This window comes from Gordionus sp. m RMFG-2023, chromosome 1 (genome assembly GCF_954871325.1).
Source record: "Gordionus sp. m RMFG-2023 chromosome 1, tfGorSpeb1-WG-v2, whole genome shotgun sequence".
In the NCBI taxonomy this organism is placed as follows: Eukaryota; Metazoa; Nematomorpha; class Gordioida; order Chordodea; family Parachordodidae; genus Gordionus; species Gordionus sp. m RMFG-2023.
Genome location: NC_088775.1, coordinates 59,525,197 through 59,540,121, shown reverse-complemented (window position 1 = coordinate 59,540,121; position 14,925 = coordinate 59,525,197). Strand labels below are relative to the sequence as shown.

Here is a 14,925-nt window from a genome sequence, read left to right as displayed (position 1 = left end):
AATTTTATCTAGTAATACAAATTCATTTACATTAAATCCTGATCCTGTTTTATCTAATTCAAATTCAATACCTAATATTACAAATAATTTCCATATGATCAATTCTTCCTCTGTAAGTGGGTGATTCTATTACTGATCCAACATCGGCTATTCCAAGAAGAAAATATACTAACTGGAATAAGGAAAAAATTGATATAGTAAAAAAATTATTATCGGTACCCGAGAGAGAGTGAATGAAAATCCTTTTGATTTTTTAAAATGCATCAATTTTTGGAGATTGGTTATCGAGGACAACCAATGAATTAAGGTAAATTTATAAAAATATAATTTATATTGAAATATATTTTAAAGGAATTTAGAAAAAGGAGAATATATATATAAAGAAAAAACGAAAATTAAAATATCCAATTTTTAATGTATTTTTTAAATCTGTTTTGTTATATATTATATATTTGATTGTCATTTATTTTTTGAGGGTTATGCAAAAATAAAAAAACATATTGTTATTTTATTTTAATTGTTTGTTTTTTTTTAAATAATTTACCCTATAAATACGAAAGTTCACAAATAGCAGGTGACGTGTTTTAGAGTTATAAAAAATTTAAAATGCTATATTAAATAAATATAGAAACGTCAATTAGGCTAGTTTTCTGGTTTTTTGAAAAAGGTCTGAACTTGGAATGAGTTACAATATAATTTGAGAGTCTAAAGAATTTCCTTAGAGAAATAGAGATCCGGTGGAAAAATATTATCGGCCAGGAACTTCCAATGGTTTCCGATATATTTAAAAAATAATCAGAAAGTAAGCGTAAGTAGCAAAGAATTTTAATACTTTATATTAATTATATCAACCATTTGTCAAATATAAATCACTATTGCATACGTGATAATGCATTAAATATTGCATTAGCGATAATACATTCGCGTTAATGCATTTGCGCTAATACTTCGCTACAATGCATTCGCGATAATGTCTTCACTCTAATACAATCGCTATGATGCATTCGCGATAATACATTATCTATAATTTCTTTTCGCAGTAATGCCTTTGGATAATGCATTTCGCGGAAAATGTTTCGCGTATTGACGAGATACAGATAAAATGGCGACTTAATTTTAAAAAAAATCATTTCAAATTTCATAATTTATTTGTTTATTACTTATTATGTAAATAGATTAATATTAAATAAATAAAAGATTTATCAATAAAAAATTTTTATATTTAGATTCATGAATATAAAAGTGATCTTTATAATGAATTTAAATGACTTATGTTATTGTGTAGTCAAATTATAGATGTTATACATTAAAAAGTATATGAGATAAGTAGATGTATGTAGTAATGCAAAATCGCTCCATTTGAGTTGATTTTTAAAAATGGTGAACTCAATATTTTAGCAAAAAAAATATTCCCCAAGCCTCGAGATTTCGCTAATAGATGTTCAAACCTTTATGCCATCTATGAGCAAAATCTTCAGGCTTATGTAATATTTTTCTGGATATAATAGTGGGTTAGCCGTTTTTAAAAATCGACTCAAATGGAGAGTTGCAAACGTTAGATCTATGCATCAAAAATTAAACCGATTGGTATGTTAACAGAATACAAAATCAGATATGATATCGGATCGGTAATCGGCTGATATCAATTTAATATTGACAATATCGGATCGGTCTCCAAAAAGTGGTATTGGTACACCCCTAAAATAAAATTTAATGATTATAAATAATTGTTATATTTTAATAATAAAATATTCTCAAAATTCGTTTATCTGTAAAGTCATTTTTAGCCATGCTACTCTTTCTACCAGGTTACTTGACGGCTGAGTGATCGCTATATTTAATGAGTAACAACTTTATATTGGCATAATCATTAAACACAATAATCCCAACACTCATTTAAAAAAAAATAATATATCAATATATATAATCGAAGGCATTGGAAATAAACTCAGGCATATTATTAAATAAATTTAATTCAAATATTATTTTTTTCAAAATGTATCTAGATACAGATACCTCTAAAATAGTGGACGTTCCTTTTATTTTTGATGAACTTTGTACGTGAATGCGTTCCTTTTTTTTATCGTTCAATTTTAGAAAATCTTCTGATTTTTATTTATTAATAAAAAATATTAATCCAAATTTTTCTAAGAAAAAAAGGTTATTTTTTAATCAGCGCTTTCTTTATCATATTTAAATTTTTTTAACCAGCCAATATTTCTGTTCAATAGTATAGCTTATTAATTTAAATATTATTACTTATAGATTAGTGTAGGCATAGATGTTTTTATTTCATCATCTGATTCTGATCATGGCCCAAATATAATAAATACTTTACAGTAACATCCTATCTAATTCGAACCAAATGTAAAATGTGTCCAAAAAGTATAATATCAGTTTCTGAATCTTAAAGTTCTAATTTAAAGATACTATTTTAATCTGTTAATAATTTATTTTAGATTGTTGTATTTCATATACTTATTAAATTATTATGATTATAATAGATACCTAATATAAATATGATTATAATAGATACCTAATATAAATATCATTAAATATTATATAAAATAATATATCTTTTTAGAAATTATTTATTTTTAGTGTGATTATTTTAAATTTCACTATTGTTTTTAGGTTTTTATCAAGGGTTTTAAATTTTAATGGTTGAACATAATTTAAAGTATTATGAATTTATATATTTTATAAATAATTAAATTTTATATTATGTATATATTAAAGTTTTTATATATTAAAAAATGGATAAAAAATTTTTTTAATAATAAAAATATTTTTTATTGACTTAAAATTTAATTTTAAACCTGGCCAATATATTTTGTTAAATAATATATGGTATTCAGAGTTGCTAAAGTATCTAGAAATGTGGTATCTGTATCTGTTTTTAGATACTTTTTAAGATACATTTTGATATACTTCTATTTAACGCTTTTTTATATTATAAATAAAATACTTGAATGTAAAATTTATTTTATTTCATATGAGCATATAACTTAATATTAAAATATATATTAAAAAATTATATATATGTAAAATATTAAATATATAAAAAAGAATATATAAAAATTAATTAAATATTATGTCCGAGTTATCAATAACAAGCAAATTCTGATATTACAATCCATCTCAAGGAATTTGCCATTTTTAATTGCAATGGAATTGGTATTTTATTTTATTTTATTCTATTAATTATTATATTAATTTTTAAGATTAATATTTATGACGAAAATGACGACATTCTTCCATGGCCAATTTATAGACCATATTTTAAAATAATAACTCAAAATTGCCATGTCTACCAAAAAATATGCAAATTTCAGTTAGCATTACCTCAACTTGCAACATTGTAAAACATTTAAGGGTATAGATACTAAATAAATGTTTACAATTTTAATTTTAAATTTTAAGAGAAAACATCAAACACTCTTAATCCAAATAAAAAAGGGGAAGGAGAAATAATCTATTAAAGAAAATATTGGACTAGGCTCATCGTCCATTAATTTTTTTTTCAAGAGACCTCAGACTTTAACCCAAACCACTTTAGATGATTTAATAACTGATTTTATTATAGATAGCATTCAGCCATTTTCAATTGTTGAAAATCCTTCATTTATAAAAATGATCAAAACATTAGATCCACAAAAAAATATAATTTGCCGACAGACAGTGGTTGATAGAATTTCACAAAGATGGGATAATGAAAAGAAAGAAATCTTTAAAAGTCTAATAGAACCATCGTTAATATGCATAACAGCAGATTGTTGGAGTGCCTATCGCCGGTATAGCTAACATTTAAATTTGTATAATAATTTAATTACAAACAAATTATTTGAGCAGTTGTAAGAAATGTTAATTTTTAGTTCATACATAGGAGTCAGTGCACACTATATAGATCCAACAAGTTTAAAAAGAAAAAATGTACCGTTGGCTTGTAAAAGAATGACTGGTAGTCATACATATGATAAAATAGCAAAAAATTTACAAGATATAGCAAAGGATTATTGCATACAAAATAAAATATCAAAGACCATTACTGATAATGCCAAAAACTTTTCTTTTAGGTTTATTTTATTATAAATTTAAACATAATATTACTCATTTAGGATAGAGTTTTCAAGCCAATTGAAAATATTAGTGAATCCATAGATGATCTGAAGATGAAGAAACAGTTGCACCAATATCAATATCAGGTCTTTATACTACTGCTCAGGATTTTGGAATATGAGAATCATATATTTTACCTAATCATCAATGTTGTGCCAGTCACACATTGATTGAATCTTGTTGCCACTGTAGATGCAAATAGAGCCTTGCAGTGTAAACAATATCAGAGGGTAAAACTATAATTTTAATTATAATATTTAATATTTTATTCCTTAGATATATAGCACAACATTTAAATGCCAAAATATATGGAATAGACAAAATAAATCTCAAAATTCAGCTGAGATTATAAAAAACAATATTGGCCGATATTTTATATGTCCCAATATAACTAGATGGAACTCCACTTATAATGCTTTCCAATTAATGTCAGAAATTATTAAGACTAAATTTGAAAAATTGGAGAAGATTTGCGATAGAATAAAACTATCTAGATTTTTATCTAATGAATGTTATTTTATTCATGAATATTGTTTAGTAAGTTATAAATAAAATTTATATATACAGCATTATTTTAAATTAGCTAATGAAGCCGGTAGCAAGTTCACTTGATATCCTGCAGGGAGATAAATATATGTTCACAGCTTATTACTGTGCAACTATTTCCCAGCTCATTATTAAATTGAAAAATTTTAAACAAATGAACCTGAAATTTTGTTTACCACTCTTAAATGCCTTACTTAAAGGGATTGAAGATAGGTAAATTAATAATAAATTAATCAATATTTAATAATTCTAGGTTTAATGGGACAATTTTTGAAGATGAAAATATTTTGGCAACTATGCTTCATCCTTTTTTTAAACTAGATTGGACATGGTTACAAATGGATGAAAATTTTAATAAAAAAAAACAATTAATACAAAGATTAGTTGAGGAATTATCAAAGTCTTCAAATGAGTGCAAATTAACCTGTGAAAAAAAACCCAATAATTTAATATCCGATTTTTTTCAGTATCCCACAGCAGAAGATATGATTGTTAATGATTTAAATTCTGATAATCAACAAATTTTAAATAGTTTTTTCAAAAATGAATGCCGATATTTTAGTATTTTTAAACAATATCCTGATATAAAAATGTTATTCATTAAATATAACACCACAATCCCTTCCAGCGCCCCTGTTGAAAGACTTTTTAGTATAGCTAAAAATGTCTTTACAGATAAACGAGGATGTCTTAATGACCAAAATTTTGAAAATATTTTATTACTGAAATCTAATAATTATTTATAATCATTTAATCATATATTACATTATTTTATTAATGATATATAATAATTATTTAAATTAATCATATATTATATTAATATCTTAAAATCATTATTTTAGTTATATTTTGATAAATGTGATATCGAGTCAATAAATTTCTTAGATCATTTCATGAATTTTCACAATAGAATCCTAATTTAGGTTTATTCAAACCTTATCTAAGAGTATAATAAAAAATGTATCTGTACCTAGATACATTTTAAATTGTATCTGTACCTAGATACATTTTAAATTGTATCTGTATCAAGATAACTTTTTAGAAGCTCTAGATAAATTTTTAGACGATATATCTGTATCTAGATCCATTTAAAAAGTATCTTTTAACAACTCTGGTATTTATTATTAAATTAAAATTAAAAAAAAAATTATTCGTAAAGTTTTGAAAAAGTGAATGCGTTTTTTTTTTGAAGATGAACGTAGCTAAAAGACGTTCGATTCTTTTTTTGTAGGTGAAAGTTTAACGAGTTCGTTAGATGTTTACAGCACTACTTGATAAAGATACCACATTTTTGGATCTTGATACTTTAACAACTCTGATATTTTCATTATTTATATATGTAAATAATAAATAAAAAATGATTATTTTTTGTCATTATCTTTTTTGATTAAATTTTATAAATATTATAAAACCTGAAATACTCATTATAAATGTTTTTTGTCACCGAACCGAATCCTTTATAATTTTAAGCAACTGAACCGTAACCGAACGGGAACCTTTATGATTTTGTCCCTGACGCGTAATCAAACTGAATCCATTATACTTAACGGTTCGGGTTGTTAAAATTTTAATAAAAGATAAAATGATTAAAAATCATCTCGAAATACATTCATAAGATATATGCATTTCTTCATTGATTGTTCCCATTTTATTAGACTGGGCGAATTTCATCATCTAGATGTTGATTAACATTTTCTCACTCTTCCATGGTGTGTATTATCTTTGACTGTGTTATTCCAAAGACCATATTATTTATGGTTGTACTGGATGGAGGAATTGAGAATAATTTTGCAGCTAATACAGAGTGTTTGATTTGTACAAATCCCTTTTCACTAGATTAATTGCGAAATTGAAATACCTTCCCATATAGCATGGAATTTCATTGCACCAATATTTAACTAAAATGAAACATTAAAAAATGTTGGATTCACTTTTTGTCTATTTCTTATATTTATCTCTAAAATATAAATTTTATTTATAATATAACGATCAAAAAACGGCTAAAAAAATATCACTATATTTTACAATATAGCAAACTTATAAGTTACGTAACAGAAAATAACGTCTAATAACAGTAAGTTGGTAAGTAAGTTGATGTAATAAGAATGAGAGATAATTCTTGGTTATCAGATATTATTGCACTAATAAAAAGTTATTTAAAATTTGACTGAAGATAAAAATTATAAAAGATAAAAAAAATGGCAAAAAAAAAAATTAGCATAAATTCGAAAAATGCTATGGGAAATACTTCCATGGAAAACAAATCATTTGCTCAGGGAAATTCCTGGCAATTTATCTAATATAATTAATTTAAGTTGTTAATATAAAAATATAACATTATACTTAATTTATATTTATTAGATTCTATTCTCCAACCTTTCTAATTATTCCATCCAAATTTAATCATGAACTGGTCCTACAAACTTCCTGGGTCCATAGATGACCTAAATGGATGGTTTGAAGGATCAAATAATCTGATTCCAATAGATTGGTTGTAAGTTATAACCATAAAAAACCACTTCTATGGATGCTTTCTTTAAAAAGGATGACATCAATAAGATAGAAAATCCCCTAGATGCTTTTTTTGCATGAAAATATAATAATGAACATCTACGATGACTTTCTCTTTTTTTTAAAAAAAATTATCAAATTAAACACACTATTCATTTGATTGCTTCACAATTTCATATTTATGCCTATTTTTATGTTTCGCGCACCAATTATAAAGATTTAAATCAATAATAGTAATTACCCCAGGCTCTCAAATATCCGCCGAGATATTGTCAATATAATTATATGTAATATTTCTAAATAATTCAAAATCCTATTTTCGATATTACCTGTTCTGATCCCCGTAGTGTAACGGGCAGTAGTGGGATGATAGGGAACATGTATTCCATGGGGTATATCATAGCTACCAACGCTAAAACGCTCATAGTTAAAACATTGTGATCTCTAGATTGAACAACGACCTATTTTAAAAAAGTTGATTTGTTTAAAAAAGAAACAGGCACAAATGAAAGGTTAATTTTTTCATAAAGCTTGGGAATTTAAAACTCGTGAATTCTAAAATTATTGATTTGTAAACTTTTTAAACTTTCAATTTTATTTAAATTTATTAACATAATTTTTTACTAAATTATATGGCATTATTTTATTTACACATATATAACATTTCAAAAAAATGAATGAATTTAGTGATTCGAAGGATAATTTGGATCTAATTGTAGTACAGAAGTTTACAGACACTAAAGCTACGACCACCAATATTTTTCAAAATAAATAAAATGATTCTCGCATTTATACATTATGCGTTCAATTCGATTTCGTAAATTTCAATAATAAATTAATTTTTTTAAATAAAATTTAGACATTAGAACTCTAAAACGGCTCTTTCAGAATCCGTTAAATTGATTTATCGTATAATTTCTGAAGAATAATATGCTTTCCACTATTTTTATACAAAAAAACTCCTGCTTAAATATGTTAAAATCACGCAATTCTTTTGCTCATCCTTCGCAACCTTTATTATCATGTTCAATTCTTTTTTCATAGTCTTTACCCTTCTCCCTCAATTTCACATATTTGTGAATAAAAAAATAGTATGAGTTAAACAAAGAAAGCTAATCGTCGTTAAAAAGTTAAAAAATTAAAAAGCTTTATAAAATATTTTTTTTAAAATGTAGACTCGAATCCTATAAACGATTTGTCGAACCCAAATTCTTCTGATTCAGTTTCAGATAGCCCTCTGCATTTCTATATTTATTTTCAAATTAAAATTTTACAAAACGTTCATTTTTTAGGGAAAAACCTTTTGCTCCAAAATAATACAGGTCAAAACTTTCAAACAAGTATCTACACCCAAAAGTTCCAATGGCAAGTGGAGCGGAAAATCTATTAGGGAAAATCTGGTAGAATCCGGAAGAGCAAAAAGTAGCGAGCGAGGAAGGAAATGTTCTGGCAAAATGGTTATCTTAATAATAATAAAAATATAATAATTAGCTAGATAAAATGTTAATACAAAAAAACGTTTTGCTTCTTATACTTGATTATTATCAGAGTTGTTAAAAGATACTTTCCAAATCTATATGTAGATAAAGATACATTTTAATTTTTAGACGATGTATCTGTATCAGCTTAAAGAAACAATTTTTTACAAATGTATCTAAGTATAGATACAATCAAGAAATATTTTTAACACAACTATGTATGGTATCCAGTTGTTAAAATTTAAATTTTGAAGTGAGCTTAATTATTTTTTATTGAAATTATATTTTATCTATATACATAATATATATTGTTACACATTTTAATAATACATATATTAATTATATGATTATCTATATATATCTTAAAAAAGGTCAACCATATATTCAATAATAGTATTATTTATGGGAATATTCATTCAATGGTATTTGATATACCCTACAGATGTATCATTTGAACAACACAGTCCAGAATTTTTTTTTAATTTTTTCTGGCCCGGCCCAGGTTTTAGATTTCTATTTAAAATATTTTATTTTTATAGGTAATAATGACGATATAAAATATTTGATTTTAAAATATACGTCAAGAGTATTTTTAAAAAAAATTTTTTAGGGCCTGGGTTAGACTTGGACTGACTGGAGGTAGGCGAGGATGTCAGGAATATTTTCATCAAGATAAATGATTGATATAAGTATCAAATAGAAGCTAATTAAATATATTTTGACTGAAATAATAGTACTCTTGATCTTAATGGGTTGGACTTGATCCAGATGGTGGGAGGGGGGGGGGGTTAAAATAAAAATTTAATATGGGTATAAAATAAAAGGTAGTTAATTTATCTTTTGATTATAATGATAATTAACACCTATGTGGGTGAGTCTAGGTCTTGAGGGTCAGGAATATTTTATAAACACAAATGGATAACAAATAGAAGCTAATTAAAAATCTTGGTTAAAATAAGAATATTTATTCTTGGCCTTATAGGTTGGATTTGATTTGGGGGGGGGGGGGTAAATCTAAAAATTTGATATGGGTATCAAATAAAAGGTAAATAAAATATTTTTCAATTGAAATCATAATTATCACTCTAAGTGAGCGGGCCTAAGTCTTAAGGGGTGGTGTGGTGTGGGGGGGGGGGTCAGGAATATTTTTATCAACACAAATATTGATAAAATTAAGGTTAAAAATATCTTTTTACTATAATGCTAAATATTTTTTAAGTGGTAATGTCTAGGTCTTAGGGAGGGAGGGGGGGAGGATTCAGTAATATTTTTATCAACCTAAAATATTGATATGGGTTTCAAATAAAAGTAATTAAAATATCTTATGGCCATATGTTAAATATGACTTAAAGTTTTCTAGTCTATGGGGGGTCAGGAATATTTTATCAACATAAAATATTGATATAGGTACCAAATAAAAGATAATTAAAATATTTTTTGACTATAATTATTATTATCATCTTAGTGGGAGTGTCACAATCTTAGGAGATCAATAGTGATTACATAGTTGGGAGGCCAGTTATTTGCGTATAAATATATTCTCCATATTTATTCCTCATATTATTTATTCATAAGATAAGCTGATTTTTGAGTTATGTGTCGCCCCCAGACCCCCTTTTGGGCGGAATTTCTGATTAATCTATCATCAAACTAAGGTGAAAATTCGGATTTTCTGTCATTCTTGCCGGGCTATCAGCCAGTAAGTAATCATTGTTAGATTTTAATAATGAAGCATTCTCAAAATTTTAAGCCACACTAAATCTTTCTATCGTGGCATTTGACGGCAGAGTGGTGTTATATTTTATTAACAACTTAACATTTGGATAATCTTTTAATATACTGAAATCCTGATAAAATAGTGAAAATTTGATTAGTACAAAAATTTATATTATTTCAAATCTTCTAAAAAAAATAGATATTAAATTATTAGAAGGTTATCTGTTTACAGTGAGTTGGAAACTTTAATAGATCATAATTAAAAAATTTACCATGTTGTCGTCATCCTTTGGGTAAATTAAAATATTTGATTAGTTTTTTAAAAACTCGAACTTAAGAAATTTAAATCAAATATTATTATTTTTAATATAAAAAACGTAAAATAAAATTATATCATAATATATCTAAAAATAGATACCGATACTTCTAAAATATAACTAGATTACTTTAACAACTCTGATGATTAGAGTATATTTTGTCCATATAATGTTTCCGTCATTTTATTATGAGGATTTTTGAGAATAAAGGTCTACTAAAAACTCGGATATTCCTGAGTCCTTAACAATATGTTATAACCAGGATTTATATTTTATAGAAATAATTATAAGAGATCTTAAGGTTATGATTTAAAAACCCGAAGGAGACTTTAAAAATACGGACTGGATCGATTTTTTATACCCGAGTAGAATCCACTTAAATTGCAAATAGTCCTTCGTAAACAATATTATAATCCTAATTGTTACCATCTTTGAGAGCAAAAAAAATTCTTGAAATTTGGGTAGCAATACCGATGTTACAATGGAAAACATATCCATATTTATGATGTGTTTGAATACAATCTCACAATTCACAGGTGCCCAAATAAATTATAATATCATTTTTTTTCGAATATATTTATTTTAATTTTAATTATTTTTAAAAAGATGATATAATACATCATTCATTAACTTCTCATATTTCCGTTGATAAATGACCAAATTCCAAAACCCCACCAGGGCTGTAAATTACATGGATTTAAATATCCAGGTATAATTTTTACATAGTAAAAAAAAGGATAATTTTATTATTTTAAATTTACATGACACTAATTAACATAAGAAAGAGATCACGCTAATCAAGTTAAAGGGGATATTATATTAAATCGGCGAAAATACTATTCGCGAATTTATAATTTCATAATCCTAATTTTTATTGATGTATAAAATTATAATATATTAGCACTAAACATATTATCGATTTAAGATCAGTAATTATATTTAACAAATATTAGGGCCAAATTTTTAAATTAATATTTATTGATTTTTAGATATCAGTAAGAGATCATAATATATATTGTTGAACAAGGAAAAGATATATTCAATTATGTATAACATTCATTACATTTACATTCTATATTCGTTTTTAAAAGGGTCGGGGTGGGAGATAAAAAAAATAATATAAATTAATAGAATAAGGTTTCTGTGGTTGATCGTTCGCTGATAAAAAAAATCTCATATATAAACTAACCCAACATAGCCCATATTAGCCTAAAAGGATAGGGAACTAGAATGTTTTTAACCTTTAAGCTATATGGGCTATAACTATAGGTCTGCAAAACCAGCTTAGAAATTCAATATCAGCCAAGAAACAGGGAAGTGGGAGCGGGTGAATATAGACATTAATTTAACAATACTCGTTTCGACTAAAGCTCTGCATGAACAAACTTATTATCATGATAATATTTTGGGGGTTTCATTAAATTTAATCATCTTCAATATTTACATGATCCGATAGCATATGTCAAACTAATTTTTGTTCTTTGTAAGAACATTAAAAGGTTATTAAATACCCAGCAACAACCCAAAAAAAGGTTGTGGTTTTAATTTTAATATATATAAATTTGAAAATTTTCACGTTGCTCTGAAAATACCGACCTAAAGAGATTTTAGATATCACGGCTGAGAATATTACAAAATGCGTCACAATAGCAGGTGGGGAGGTAAGATATGAACAACTGATATTTGGGAGTTTATCGTTAAAAAGCTATTTAAAAAAATACATTTTCTTATTTTTTTTACCTTTTCATTCTTTCTAAAATGTATGTTTAAAAAATTAAGAAAAGTTGTTCAAAAATGGGCTTGCCTTTATGAAGAGTATTTTAATATTTAAATTGATAATTTTTTTAAAAAAATTTGAGGCCAGCCCAGGTTTTATATTAGGCCCGGCCCAAATTTTTTTTAAATATTGTATATTTATTTTTAATTTTTATATTTAATAGGGGAGACCGGGGATAGTGTAATCCCGGAATAGGTAATTTCTTCTCAAATAATTAAAAATTAGCAAACTTTGAGATTTGAAAAAGTCAAATATGTATTTTAATAAGGTGCTTAAGTAGGTCTAAAAATGTTAGACACATAATTGCTCATATTTAAATTTTTGCTTTTTTTATTACCCAGGCATCAATTCTAAATGATATAATAGGCTCAATTTATCATGTATAAAAATATTAACAATATTTATGGTAATTAATATTCTCATTAGATTTTAATTAATTTTTAAGACCTGGGGCAGGTTTAGGCGGGGTACTAGCTATTTTTAAGCTGGGATTATTTTGAACAAAAAAATCTAATTTTTTTTTATGAATATTATAAATTACTAGTTTGTCTAAGGTACCGAATGACAATATGAAGTTGAGCGACTTATATTTTGTAAATTATATAACAGTTTTAAGTGATAACAAGCTTCCTGGTGATATACATAATATAGATGAACCTGGTGAATTTAATATATTTGACAATTTATTTTTATTTATTTACTTAGAATTGACATTTTTATATAAAAAATATTTGAAAATCTAAAAATAAAAAAGCGCTATGATATGCAACGCAAGGATAATGTACCCCCTGGTATTTTTCATATAAATTTTCCTTTTTTTAAATTTTATATTAATACTAAAAGATTTTTTTCTAAACATTAATTTCTACCGTAGAGATATATGTAAAGAATAAAAATACTCTTAAACATTTTAGAAAATTTGCTTCATCTATTTTTTATGGACAATATAACTCCGGTTTCCCTTAATGGCGATTTAAAATATGCCCGGGTATTTTTTAAAAAAATTTTTAGGTCCGGCCTGATTTTTAAACATTTTTTAAGCCCGGCTTAAGTATATTTAAAAAATTAAATATGGCCCGGCCCGTATACCCGGGTCGAGCTTAGGGCCGGGCCAGCAGGTCTCTGATTTTTATAGAATTGGGCTGATTATTCTTTTTTTTAATAATATCAGTTATCGGTCAATATTATTAAATTTTCCGATCCAATAAAAGTGGCGTTTGAATTTAAAATTTTTACGGAATTGATATATAATTTTTAATATTTAAGAAAATATATTTCGAATTTTTTTTATTAAACTAAGAATATTCTATATAATTAGTAATAAATTGAAAAAAACGTGATAAATAAATTAAAAATATGTTAAAAAATAATAAATACATAATTTATTTTTATGATTAAAAATAAATAAATAATGATAAAAAAATTATAAATTAATTTACATTAACCATGTGGTTTGACTAAACTACAAATTCTGAGGTATAAATTGTTTATAAACTCCCTTAATAAAATTCGTCATGTCCTGATTCTTCTTATTTCTAAGCAGTAGGAGGTTTAGGCGTTTATATAGCTTCTTCTAAACAGCCCAAAAAGAAAGAGTTAAATAGACGTATGTAACGTATTTTTGTAACTCTTTCCAACCCAAAAACAAACCAAAAAATAGGTCCTAGTTATAAGTTTCAAAAATATTATGAACCAGAAAACAGTCTGATTTTTTTTTAAATTGTAGACAAAGTCATTAAAAATAAATTATTGAAAATATGACCTGCAAAAGTACCATTTGCACGGCCCGACCTGGATTTTTTTAATTTTTTTAGGCCCGGCTCAGGCCACCCTTCAGGCCCGGCCTGGATTCTTTTTTGTAAAAAAAATATCGGCCCGGCAAGGATATTCAAAATCTATTAAATTTTATTAAAATTTTTATAGCTAATAATGGAGATTTTAAATATTCTATTTTAAAATGACCCGGGTCCTTTTCTTAAAAATATTTTAGGACTGGGTATATTAAAAAAATTACGGCCCGGCAAGAGGTCTCTGATATAAATTAATAAATATATTTATCACTTTCTATATTATGTTTTATTCTTCGATTTTCACTTTTAAATTGTTGTTAAGATTTAAGTCAAAATATCAAAATAACACATGCCTCGAGATTTAGTAGAAAGTCGAAACATTTCTGTCACTCATCTATGAGCAAAATCTCCAGGCTTGCGTTATTATTTTTGGCTAAAATAATGAGCTAGCCGTTTTTAAGAGCCCTTTAATAACACTACATATATATATATATATGTTTTATTTTTTGATATTTTTATAAATCAAAATCACGTAGTAGAAATATGATTATTATTTAAACTTTCATAACACAGGTGGGAGTGGGACTATGCAGACCCCAGTCATTTAAAAAGCGTTATTACTTCATATTCTTTCAATATTTATGCCTGAATATTTTAGTAGCTTAATAGTT

General features: G+C 25.6%; 1 protein-coding gene across 8 annotated transcripts in view; it reads right to left on the bottom strand.

Annotated features, from left to right (window-relative positions):
- LOC135931436 (MAP kinase-activating death domain protein-like) overlaps window positions 1-14,925 on the bottom strand; it is a 120,024-nt gene that overhangs the window by 84,813 nt on the left and 20,286 nt on the right. For all 8 annotated transcript variants that reach the window (XR_010573039.1, XR_010573040.1, XM_065468538.1 and 5 more), the window contains exons 5-6: window positions 8,477-8,638; window positions 7,506-7,637 (exon numbers count right to left, since the gene is read on the bottom strand). Coding sequence is in view for 6 of the 8 variants with exons in the window: in XM_065468538.1 (XP_065324610.1) it covers window positions 7,506-7,637; window positions 8,477-8,638 (294 nt within the window). In the remaining 2 variants the exon portion in view is untranslated. The remainder of the gene's footprint in view (window positions 1-7,505; window positions 7,638-8,476; window positions 8,639-14,925) is intronic.